The 11,996-nt window shown below is 37.2% G+C and overlaps 3 protein-coding genes across 3 annotated transcripts; 1 reads left to right on the top strand and 2 right to left on the bottom strand.

Moving 5' to 3' along the window:
- The first annotated feature begins 487 nt into the window (after positions 1-487).
- On the top strand, positions 488-1,508 carry LOC123468765. Its single transcript, XM_045167993.1, has 4 exons — positions 488-533; positions 627-1,026; positions 1,091-1,250; positions 1,328-1,508. The coding sequence occupies exons 1-4, from the start codon at positions 488-490 to the stop codon at positions 1,466-1,468; spliced, it is 747 nt and encodes a 248-aa protein (XP_045023928.1). The 3' UTR covers positions 1,469-1,508.
- Positions 1,509-7,860: 6,352 nt separating this feature from the next.
- Positions 7,861-9,066, bottom strand: LOC123466361. The gene is made up of 5 exons (XM_045167992.1): positions 9,050-9,066; positions 8,819-8,834; positions 8,624-8,753; positions 8,437-8,543; positions 7,861-8,374 (listed from the first exon to the last, which is right to left on the bottom strand). Exons 1-5 carry the CDS (start codon positions 9,064-9,066, stop codon positions 8,066-8,068), a joined length of 579 nt encoding a protein of 192 aa, XP_045023927.1. The 3' UTR covers positions 7,861-8,065.
- Positions 9,067-9,141: 75 nt separating this feature from the next.
- On the bottom strand, positions 9,142-9,868 carry LOC116933326. Its single transcript, XM_032941118.2, has 2 exons — positions 9,616-9,868; positions 9,142-9,528 (listed from the first exon to the last, which is right to left on the bottom strand). Exons 1-2 carry the CDS (start codon positions 9,700-9,702, stop codon positions 9,163-9,165), a joined length of 453 nt encoding a protein of 150 aa, XP_032797009.2. The 5' UTR covers positions 9,703-9,868; the 3' UTR covers positions 9,142-9,162.
- Between the last annotated feature and the right edge of the window lie 2,128 nt (positions 9,869-11,996).

The following is an 11,996-nucleotide window of genomic DNA, read 5'->3' as shown; positions in this document are numbered from 1 at the left end:
GATAAAAAGCCCTATTTTGCCTCGCATAGCTCGGGCTTGGTCCCGCTTAGTTCCTTAAGTATAGTTAAGTTAAGTTATTTTAGGTTACTAGTTTACTTTATTACTTTACTATTATATTACTTTACCCACCCAAAACCCCTATTTTGCCTCGCATAGCTCGGGCTTGGTCCCGTTTAGTTACTTAAGTATAGTTAAGTTAAGTTATTTTAGTTAAGTAAATTTGGTCGGGTAAAATAGACTTTTACCAGAATGAATAACAATTTTTATAAATTGTGATGCAGGCTTTACGTTGTATTAACTGTTATCTTACAACTGAAACGTATGTATACGTATATTTAATTATTAACATATATATAATATATATATAGTATAAATATAGACCTTATTAAGATCCAAAGGTATGGGTCAAGCCTACCCTCTAGCGGTGCGTTTCAGTGTGAAGGGGTGCCGTGAACAGCCGCTTTTTATTTGGCTCGCCGCATGTGGCATGGTAATAGGCTATTTAACGGTAGCAGGCGACTACCACATTTTTCGTAAGTTTTCTGTCACGTTGGATTGCACGATTATGCTGTATTATGACTAGTGATACTACTATCTGTAGTTTAAAGCTCTCTAAATTTGCTGAGGGTTTAGTCCCAGAGGAGAAGAAGTTGTACTGCGATTTTTTAAAAGAATTGGGTGTGTTGACCCACTTACAATTCCCCTATCAGTGTATAAAAGTGAAAAAAAAGTGAAAGAAGTGCTTCCTCCAATAAAAAATAAACATTTAGTTCTATATTTAGTTATTGAACGGAATGGCAGTGATGGTGAGAAGTTTGAGGCATACAAAAATCTAAACGGTTCTCCCCAATATGTAGATAACACTTTTGCCGATAAACTTCTTGCCTTTCCACTTACCAATGACATTGTGATCATTCGCAGTCATATAACTCACTCACAATCTCTAGGAATTAACCCAACAACACCGTGGGCTGCAATACATTCTGATGGAAAAGTTAAAGTTGCATATTGTGACTGTGCTGCTGGGTAATCAATTGTTGACAAAAGTTTATACGTGTGCTAGTAATCATTTATTGTTGTATTAACATAGGCTTGGGAGAGTCTGCATTCATGTTAGTGCATTGCTGCAACTTGCTGTTGCTGAGCATGAACTCCCCAGTCGTAGAACTGAAACTGCTTGGAATGCTGATGAAGATCAAGTAGCACCAACATCTAAAGCTTGCGAGTGGAACAAACCAGGCAAAGGACCTGTGAGTTATTGCTAGATTTCATTTTGACAAATATGAATTACTCATACAATGTACATTATTTAACGATGTTTGTACAGGTCACTGTTGGAAAAGTTGCAGATTTATCTGTCATAAAAAAAAGGAAACACGTCAATGTGGTAATTGATAATCCTCCAGTTACTGCAGAAGAGTCCAATCAATTGTTTTCAGAGCTTGCAGAGCTACCTTTTTGTGACTAAACTGTAGAAACACCACAAATACAACACACTCTTGTATTTCCCATTTCTTGTAATGTTGTTCGAAACCGTGTAATCCAACATATGACAGAAACTTACGAAAAATGTGGTAGTCGCCTGCTACCGTTGAATAGCCTATTACCATGCCACATGCGGCGAGCCAAATAAAAAGCGGCTGTTCACGGCACCCCTTCACACTGAAACGCACCGCTAGGGGGTAGGCTTGACCCATACCTTTGGTCCTTAATAAGGTCTATACAGTACCCACGCCAGGTATTGGATCACCTCGGTCCAAAAAAGGCGTTTTAACCCGCGCGAGATAGGCCTAACGGTGTCTCGCGCGTGAATTTTTTTTACATACTAAGATTGCTCGTACGAAGTTAATTTTTTTTTTATCAGAAAGATAAAGAACTAGTCTTTATCTTTCGGATTTTTAATTTGTAAAAAGTATAGTTGTTGTATGGGAAAAAGGATCATTTTGAAATATTGGATCACCCCCGACATGTGTTGCATTCGTTGTCCCTACCCGCGGCTATGCCGTCGGATATGGGAGAGGGTCAAATGGTTCTATATCCTTTCATTTTGTTTGGACGGAAGGGATACTATGGTGCCTACCATACCCTCGTTTTCTTTCCATTCTTCTCTTCCTCTACGTTTCAGTCAATTTTCCTACTTTTAATTTTGCACTTTTTTCGCGGGTTGCAAAGAAAGAGAAATAGGAATAGCGTAAAGGGGTACGGTAGGCACCAAAGTATCCCCTCCATCAAAAAGAAATAGAAGGATATAGACCGATTAGCCTGCTAAAGAAACTTCCAAGCATGACTGTATATATTATATATAATATATAATTTAAATTAAATATATTATATATATATTATAGTAATATATTGTTTAAAAAATCACACATACAAATAAATGTTAAATAAACTACTTACCGCAATGCATGCACACAATATTCACATCCGGAAACAATTCATGCCGACCTCGTATGCATTGTATTGCGCGTCATGGCTCATGTTTTTTTATTCTCTCGTGTTTCGTTGCGCATATTCAATCTGTTTGATGTCTCTTGGGGCCTGGACTGCTTGTTTTTTCATATTATCTCCAAAAAATTTTAACATGTCTAAATACACTTCAGTAGGCTGATCACCTTCTCTTTCTTTCGCTGTCTCCAACTTATATCTTTATTTTGCTGTGCGAAAGAAAGGCTTTTGGGTCTTCTCTTCCCGTTTTGCATTTCCGGGGGCATATGTAGGGTTTACGACAGAAAAATTACCTTCGTACACTACCAAAACTTGATTTGGATAGTCACTGTGCATGTATGCTTTTTTGGTGAATTTGGTGGAAAATGATTTCGCCAATTCCCCACAGTTGATACGCAATTTAAAAGTTAAACGCGAAAAGTGCACTTGCACCTTTTCTCGATCTACCTGTTCAAATTCTTGTTAACCTTCATCGTAAAATTATTTTTTATCCAGGACGTAGTCCACCTCTCCTCTTTGTTGACGCCAATTATATCCGTCCATTCGCCAATCTTGTGCATATTTTTCCCCTTCCCATTGTATCATGAATTGGGAACCTGTTTTTAGGATGAAAAATGTACATTAGATACATATCAAACATGCATCTCTGAATTGAAACTGTTTCTATAAAAAAGCTCAGTTCACATATCATATTGAATCAATAACATTTATATTACATATGTATGAATTAAACATATATTAACAACAAAATGTATACATTTGACTACATATTACCTGGCTTGGGGCGAATAGCTAGCGAGGGCAATTTGATATCTCTGTTGATAAAAAATTTACGAACACCAGGGTCAGAAAATCTTGAAATGATATTAAGCATGTAGTCCTTTTCTTTTTTAGTTAAGACTATTTTTAGATCAATCAAGTAATTAAATTAGCAAGGGAATTCAGCTTATGGTTTTTAGCCTAATGATGAGCGAGTGAGTTTCGAGTTTGGCTTTTATTTTACAGTCCAATTGTACTAAAACACTTGTTGCCTCTCAAGTATTATAAACATTGGCTTATTCTGGTTAAAGGAATGCACAAGCTACTGAAGAAAAATGTATCTCGCAAAGAAATTTAAGTATTTCGTAAACTATTCTTTAAATTTGTTTCACAAGTTGAGTTGAGTTATTGTACGGTAAAGATCAAGTTAGTTATAACGTTCACCTATTACAAAACGTTGTAGATTCTGTGACTTATTGGGGGTGCCCGTGGGCTTATTCGGCATTTATATACGAAGATATAGGCGGAACACTTAAGTAAGCTTGCCATGGGTCTACTCAGATAGGAAAACAAATATTTTCCTCCGTTTTGAAGAAGGCAAAAGCTCGTGACGACGCTAAACTTCATATTCCATTTGCGGAAGACTTCTTCAAAGAAATTTATTATAGATTAGATGCTTCCGTGTCAGGAAACCATACATTGCGAAGGCTGGGTAAAAGTCTTTAAATTTTGTTACAGCCGGAAGACGTTACTTCAATTCAAAACAGACTAGGAAAACAAATGTTTTGCATTGCATGTTTAAGTTACGAAATGCTTGCGGCCAATGGTAAAATCTTTTCTTGTATGTCCTATTCCTCCCGTTTCAAACGTAACAACTCAGTTATTCATTGTGTTGACGGAAATACTTACAGTATTATAAAAATTTTCAAAATTTTTCTTTACTGCACTTGTGCAACTGAAGAACGTTCTTGCTGGGTCTCCAACCCCTCTAATTGTCTTCAAAGTTACTATTTCTTTATTGGGGAAAACATTCCTTTTAGGAGACATGTTTCTATACTCGACGAACACACTTTGATCGATTTGGGCTCTGTAGTAACAAAAATAAATTCTAATGGCTATCATTCCCTAAAAAACCATTAACGCCACAGGACGTGGTTTCGAAATATTTTCTTCTTCTTTGTGACAACGAAATGCATTGTGTGAGAAACGATATTAGGTTTGAAAAAGATTAATGGATTTGTTGTAACAAAATATACCTGTTAATTGCATGTTTCGGCTTATTATTATGTTTTATTAAGTGAATCTGGTATTTAAAGTTACAGTTATTACAAGCGTATCCACGAAAAATACGTGCATAAAAATATATAAAGTAGAAGTAGAGTGGCAATCAGTAAAAACAATGTGAGTCTCAGTAAGAATATAGTGGCATTAATGCCCAATCTAGTAAAACAGCAATTACTAGTGCCTACTATAGTAAAACAGCAGTTTGTGTCAGTAAATATACAGTGAACACTACTGAAAACAAATGTGTCCAAGTAAAAGTGTAGTGGTCACTAGTGAAACAGTAGTGTGTGTTACTAATACTGATATTGAAACAAAGAAAAAAATACGCCCACTTAGTGTTACTTTTATTTTACTGCGTTCACTACAGTAAAATGATAGTTTACTTGGCTACATTATCATTTTATTGTAGTGCAATCTAGTACTTTTTTTACCTGGGGAGCGACAGGTTGCGACTGTCCACCACCAGGATAACGAGCAAGACTGCCCTCGCTGCTTCTTCACCCTCCATCTTTGACTAAGGGAGGAAGTTCACGAGGGCAATAAAACAAAAGAAGTGTGCCACTGCCAAATTAGTCCTTAGAGCTCTAAAAGAGGTGAGTGAGGTGACGGAAATGTAAGGGAGGTTAAGCAATTAGCAAAAAAAAAGCGAGTTAGTTCAGCCAAGGTCAGACAAGTTCAGACTTGTCGTCCTTCCGGAGATGGCACGATTGCATACACACACACACAGACACACAGCAACAAAAATTTTAATCAATTCTAATGACTTCTGTCGTTAACAACTTTAACGGGCTATTCAACAATACAGTCGCAGTTCATGATGCCGTCTCAAGTGTCAGTCACGAACATTTCGTAATGTTTACGTCAGTCGGAACGTCACTCTGCGCAATGTTGCTAATTTCCAATTTCGCAAGCTGACCAAGGTAACCATTCCAACGTTCTTATGGTGCGTGCGCCTCGAACTAGTATTCGCTCCATTCTGCTAGCGATAGTTAAAGTAGTAATAGAAGCCAACAGTCTATGTTACACGACGTTCACAGTCCTCTACCGAGGTAGAAAAGCGACGCCGATCACGCGCACGTTAACAGATCAACTTCATCAATGGGCCTTCGATAACACATTCAATCTGGATCCTTCAGTAGCTCGTTGCTGATGGAATCCAAAAAGGTGAGGTTTACGCTGATCTCGATAGACGGTGCCCACAAGAAAGAGACCACAAAGCGTATTTGTTGTACCGAAGATTAACTTGAGCTATCGAAAAATTATTTTCCCGAAATCAAACACCCCGTACGAAGCGTCAAGCTTTGGGTTTTGGCGTACCCAAACTGTTAGCTTCACCAAAGCTTCCCCCACGCTAGCCTACCGATATCAAGCTTGCCGTATGTAACGGTATGCTTGAGTTAGGAAACCTAACAAAGCTCTTGCCTTTTCAAGCTGCACCCGCGCTTGCTTGCAGTTGTCAAGCTTATCGTTAAAGGGTAACTTGAGTTTGGTTAGCTAACAAAACTCTTACTTTATTCAAGCTTCCCCCACGCTATAATATAGCTTACAGCTAGGTGTCAAGCTTGGCAAATGAAGGGGTTAGCTTGGATTTTGTGGGCTGTTAGTTATAGTATAATAATATTATTAAATAATGAGCGGATTTCAGTTAGAATTATTTATTATGAAAAGTTAGGTTATATTTCTTAAGCTAGTTTTTTAGGAAATCAATCATCTGTTAAAATATTACTTGTCTTAACGATCCGTAATTAGAAAAAAAAATAATTTATTTAAATAAAACAAGTTTTTGCAATTTTTAAAAATAACAGAAGATAGCTCTTTGATATTAACATTAATTATAGCTTATAAGTTATAACAATAAAAAGTAAAAAGTAAGATATTGATGTGGAATGTTTTATTGTGAAGATAAGATATGTTTTGTATAGGATAGACTACTGCTGATTAGTAGTTTAAAATTCTCAAATGTTGTATAAGCCAAATGGATGATTGGAAGGAGCCGCGATTGCGACGCGGGAAACTCTGGTTCGAATCTAGTTCCAGGAATTTCTGTGTTCAAGTTGACAGATACAAGCTCGCGCGGCGCTGGCTAACTTAGCTTGAATAACCCAAGTCTGATGCTAGCTGAAAAATCTTACATTGGATCGGAGCAAATCTAGCTTGTCTCGTGGAAGCTTTCACTCCTTTGGGAGCCTTACGTACGAAGCTTGCGTCCATCTTTTATCTAGCTAACCGTCGCGTACGGGAATCGTTGGTCGCATTTTGCCAATTTGGAACTGCCTGCCATTGACTCAGATCAAGTTGATTTGTTAATCGGCATGGATTTTCAACGAATCATCAGATGACCCAAACAATCGGATCCATTCTGGGTGAAGGCAGCAGCACATCAAACGCGTTTTGTCTGGGCGGTAGCCGGAAATATCTCCGACAGTTTCGGAATCAGACCACGCAACAAGAAAGCGTCAACCTCCAATCCACGTATTAAACGCCATCGCTTTCTAGTGTAATAGACCAATTCCAATCCCTCGAAACGATCGGTAAATTGCCCAAGTTTAAGTAAAACAAATCTCAATAGGATGAAGGTCGACAGATGATAAATATACTGCAGTGTTCAATATCCTTCATCGGTTTCGGCAATTAGATTGAGCTTCCACTTCGCCGCAATATCCCTGTAATCCCAAACAATAGGAATCAAGTGCTCACACATTTCTTCAGTATTGAACACCGCCTCATGGAGCCGTATATATGCGAAATTGCAATCAAATACCGAAACAAAAAAAGCTAACATCGTCAGGCACCGCCGTTCAAGTGAGCAAATCAGATATTAAAGAAACCCCAGGCAAGGTCTGCTACCTACCACACTTTTACGTAATGAACCATAATATACCAGGCAAAATCAGAGTGGTATTCAACGCCGCAGCAAGCTTCCGAGGTTTGTGTTATAACGATCTTCTATTGCGTGGTCCACAATCTATCCCTAGCTTGGTTGGTTTACTTCTACGCGCTAGACAGTATCGTTTCGCACTCTCCGCACACTCTCAGTTTTTGAATTCTACTTTTTCCCTACTTTTGGCTACCATTTGGTAGCGAAATGAAACATGCTACCAAATGGTAGGAAGAACTACCATTTGCTAGAAAAACCGTCGATTTCTGTGAAGTCGACAAAAAGTAGAGCATAGTAGATCCCTTACCAATTGGTCTACCATTCGAAAATATCGCGTTGGTAGGGTGGACTACCATTGAATTCCGGCTACCATTTGCCTTCTTTACTTCTACCTTTTCTTCTACCATTTCCCTACATTTCGTCCTACTCTTTTCCTTCTTAAATTTATTTTACAAATACGCGCGAAATAGGTTTGGTTTGAAATTAGCACATTGCTTACTGTATTTGGGCATATCACGACTAAAATTTCCTGGTTGATTTGGGAAACATGTAAGGTAGGATAAACGGGTACAAACAGCGAGAAACAGTTTGACAAAACGATTAACATTGCTAGATTTAATTGTTAAACATGACATAGGGAAACGAACAAAGGTCATTTCTTAATATTGAGCAAATTAGGAGAACAACTTTTGGCTGCTATGAATTTAGCTGCGTGAAAAAATCAGCAACAGAGGGGCGCACTTTACCAGAGTGGACATTAAATACGTAGCTGTCAAAAAAATAATAAAATGTGTTGAGAAGTTGAGGGTATTTAATGCGAAACATGTGAAACGACGCATAAACGTTTTTGAAAGCTGTGATGGAACTTGTTCCGCTTGAGATGACTTCTCCTTCACAAACAATGTTGAAACAAACCGGATTCTTAAGCGATCCTACGCAGCACAAAAAGGGTGACTCCTTGAGGTGCGGCTTCTCTTCAATGATTGACAAAATGTCGTCGTTGGCTTGTTTTATAAAAACAAAATGTAGGCTAAAACTGAAATTATAAGAACTATTGTTATCTGTACCTTTATGAAGTAAACAACTCGTTCAATAATTGATTTCTGGCTAACAACACGTATTTTTTTCAGAGGCGGAATCAGCCGCAGTAACAAAACTAAAAGTTGTAGGCATTCTGAAACAAATTATGTGAATTAATAAATTATTCTATCCACTGAAGAACGTGGAAGTAAAACGTAAGAAAATGAAAGTTACCGTCATCTGTGTCTGGAATTGGAGTGTTTGATCTTCCTGCACTTTTCTTTATCAATGGTCCGTACCCCCAAACAAAAGTTTCTTCAAAGTGTCCCGCTTTCGGAAAGGCCAGGAGAAAATCGCGAAAAATCTAAAAGTTCATGGTGTTATTAGAAAGAGATAAAAAATTTTCGTAAATGTCTATATAGCTATTACTAAATTATGGCAATCTCTGAAGCGAGGATACTCCAGAAGTATCTGGGTAGTAGTCTATTGTCCTTGAGAAATTTGATGCTGTCTGTAGTTATATGTTGAGGCCATATGTTCTTTAATTGTGGCTTCGTTCGAACCCTGTTCAGATAAATGTATTTTCATCCACTCAATCTACGTAAAAAGAAGAATCATATAGATTAAGCTATCTTTATAATAGTACGCAAATGTAATAACCTTGAATTTGTCTTCATCTTCATTGAAAGTAGGATCTTCTCTATCAGCAGTAAGCTCGTCGTCAGGTCTGCGATTTGACTTTGGCTTTTCAACCGGCCCACTACAATTTATATTTAGTTTTTTTTTTCCCTTGAGACCTCAGACTTTGTCCGCATAGTCTTCAAGCGGGTATCGATGAATCCGTTGGTCAGTTTTGGATTGTAATAGTGGGTATAGTTGGTAAAGCTAGAGCCCTCGTGACAGGGGACGGCCAAACATGGAAAAGCTGTAACGATTGCCTTTGCAAGTTTTTCTTTTAGGCTTCTCGGTGGATAAAAATCTTCTTTCCCAGACAGCATGCACATATGGCTCACCAGTATTCGGACTAAAGTTTTTCTTTCTTCTATTTCCAAATACGCTTCGTTACGATCCATAAATGATTTTACTATTTGTCTTCCATCAGATGACTCCTTCAAGATCGAAATGACTGGAAACTTTTCCTGAAAGAAAAATGAAACCAATTAACAAATAGATTCTTTTAGTAAATGTTAGGAAAATTAGTAAAGGTTATATGAGCATATGGATACTTCAGAGTTGCTCAGAGGATCTGCCGCTACTTCAGTAAGTTTTTCAATTGCGCTAATCAGATCATCGTTTCTTTCTTCAAAATCCATTACGCTGTCGTTTGCACATAATCCAGAATGTTTGACACTTTTCCTCAAGAAAGCAGATGCACTTTCAACCACCAGATTCTTTACCAGTTTTTGCAATTTGATGCTATGGCTGATAGACAAATTCAACCCATCTATTTGTTTTTCAGTCAAGGACAGAAGGCATTCTCCATCAATATCTTCTCCTGACAAAAAAAAATTATATAAGCGATAAATAAAAAATAGAGTTTTCGATAGGAAAAAACCCCAAAAAGACAAAAAGAAAGATTGACGATTTAAGATAGGATTGCGAAAATTTAGGGGCGGAGGCAATTGAAATGATACGATACTTTTTTAAACCCAATGTCTCGGTGAAACAAAACACGTTGCATCGCCTTCTTTATAATTCTGGAGGATCCATAATGGCTCACAATCCGGTAACGTTTCAGATTTTATTAAGACAAGGCTCTCAGGGAGTGATAATGTTTTAACTTGAAATGAGTGAAAATGATCGTTGAAACATACTGTTCTGCATGATGTTACAAAAAAATATAATGCTTTGTCCTTAACGGCCATTTTACTCACAAGTCCAAATTCAGGGTAGCCGCTGTTGGTTTTAAAACTAGGCTTAATCAAAATGACGGATCCTGTACGATATTTCCTTCCTTTGAATATGACCCATTTAGGAACTTTAAAATCGTTACGAAACGTATCATAATTTAAATTTTGAAAAACATTTATTGCCCGTAGGCTATTATCGCTGGGACCTAAAAAAAAATTGTCGGAATGAAAAATTTCATTGTTCAAAATCGCGGCACAAGATACGGTCTGCAGATGAAAGGCAACACTTTTGGCAATGTTAACAAAATTACAATTGTTATGAGCAACTCGTTTGCATATGTTGTGGTATGCTTCGTAACACATGCACCAATATCGAACCGGTGGGCCATTTTCCCTAATGACGGCTGGGTAATGAATTAAATGATGGAATTTATTAATTGGGTTGATATCTGGGAACAACTTGTTAAAACAAAAAAATTTGATTATTCAAGTCTTCAAGTATGAAAGTATGTTCCAAGGCAATACTTGGGGAAAAAACAATATCCATTATCCTATTTAACATTAAAATAAGTTCAAAGTAAGGATCAGCAACTTCTATTAAATCTCCGATGATCAACGGAATCATTCGAATCAAACACCAATTTTGGGAAACACGTTGCTTTGTGCTATAATTTCCCCTCTTTCGAATTAAAAAATCATTGAATTTTGGCGAAGGCTTGTTTTTTTAATCATAATAGCTATAACTAAAGCGTATCAAACGCTTATTAAGTTCCCCGGCTAGGAAACAGTACTTCCCATCTATTGAAAATTGTCGAAAAACAAGCATAATCATAAATGGAACTATGCCTTCCAAAAAATCATGCATACAGTCGAGAATTAAATTATTAGCAACGTGGAAAAAAAAGCTTTTGTTCATGTGGCAATTAAATTTAATTCCGGTAAGGGGAGTGGATTGGCCATTTGTCAACTTTGCCTCTCTTGCAGACACATCATAATTATCTTTTGTTCGCATTTCCAATGCACGCGGATTGGAATTACTCTTTATTTAATCCCTGCTTAAGAGGCAAAGTCGGCAGAATTTTGTGGCAGATGGTGACGAAAAGCCAAACAATTCGTGAATCCCCTTTGTGTCGCCGCAAACCGAGGAAATTGTACCATTGATCCGAAATCCTGGGATTTCAGCAATATCTAACAAGATCTCCTCATTCGATTCAAGAATATCCATTTCTTTAAACAATTCATCAATGATAAATCTAAATTCGCTATCTTTCTAATGTTTACTATAACATACCGCAAAGGGATGAATGTTTCCAAACCGTGAATTTTCAAGTGGAGCTAAATTTTCAATTCTAAAACAGAACATCCCCAAATCATGTTTTTTAGTTTTACTCCCAAGCGGATTGGTCACTTCTGTTTCATCAAAAAATAATTGGAATCGAATCGCAGAAGGGAAGGCTTTAAAAAAAGAACTTTTTTTTAAATTATTTGTGTCCCGATGACTTCTAATGAAACCATCATCACTGGCACTTTCCTTAAAATATCTCTCTCGGAATTCTTTTTTAGAGAACAATGTACTTAAAGTATCCCGTAGGGGTATGTACTGGAAAGTTTTATTTTTTGTTTGGGGAAATGAGTTTCCACTGGAGTCAATTCGAACAGGGTTGTTACTTTCTGTTGAAATAAATAGAGTTCTTGGCTCAACAAAATCAAAATTACTTTTGAAAAAACTTGATCTTTTTTTTCCGTATTAAAATTTT

The sequence above is a fragment of the Daphnia magna genome, unplaced genomic scaffold (assembly GCF_020631705.1).
Source record: "Daphnia magna isolate NIES unplaced genomic scaffold, ASM2063170v1.1 Dm_contigs423, whole genome shotgun sequence".
NCBI lineage: Eukaryota > Metazoa > Arthropoda > Branchiopoda > Diplostraca > Daphniidae > Daphnia > Daphnia magna.
The sequence above is the reverse complement of the archived record's forward strand: the minus strand, read 5'-3'. Positions and strand labels throughout refer to the sequence as shown.

Coding starts and splice junctions, on each gene's coding strand:
- LOC116933326 (XM_032941118.2), bottom strand. CDS start 9,702: ATGGATTTTGAAGAAAGAAACGATGATCTGATTAGCGCAATTGAAAAA. Junction 9,529..9,615: donor ATCCTCTGAGCAACTCTGAA/GTATCCATATGC, acceptor TTTTTCTTTCAG/GAAAAGTTTCCAGTCATTTC.
- LOC123466361 (XM_045167992.1), bottom strand. Junction 8,544..8,623: donor AATTCCAGACACAGATGACG/GTAACTTTCATT, acceptor AATTTGTTTCAG/AATGCCTACAACTTTTAGTT. Junction 8,375..8,436: donor GAGTTGTTTACTTCATAAAG/GTACAGATAACA, acceptor TTTATAAAACAA/GCCAACGACGACATTTTGTC.
- LOC123468765 (XM_045167993.1), top strand. CDS start 488: ATGGTAATAGGCTATTTAACGGTAGCAGGCGACTACCACATTTTTC. Junction 534..626: donor AGGCGACTACCACATTTTTC/GTAAGTTTTCTG, acceptor AAATTTGCTGAG/GGTTTAGTCCCAGAGGAGAA. Junction 1,251..1,327: donor ACAAACCAGGCAAAGGACCT/GTGAGTTATTGC, acceptor ATGTTTGTACAG/GTCACTGTTGGAAAAGTTGC.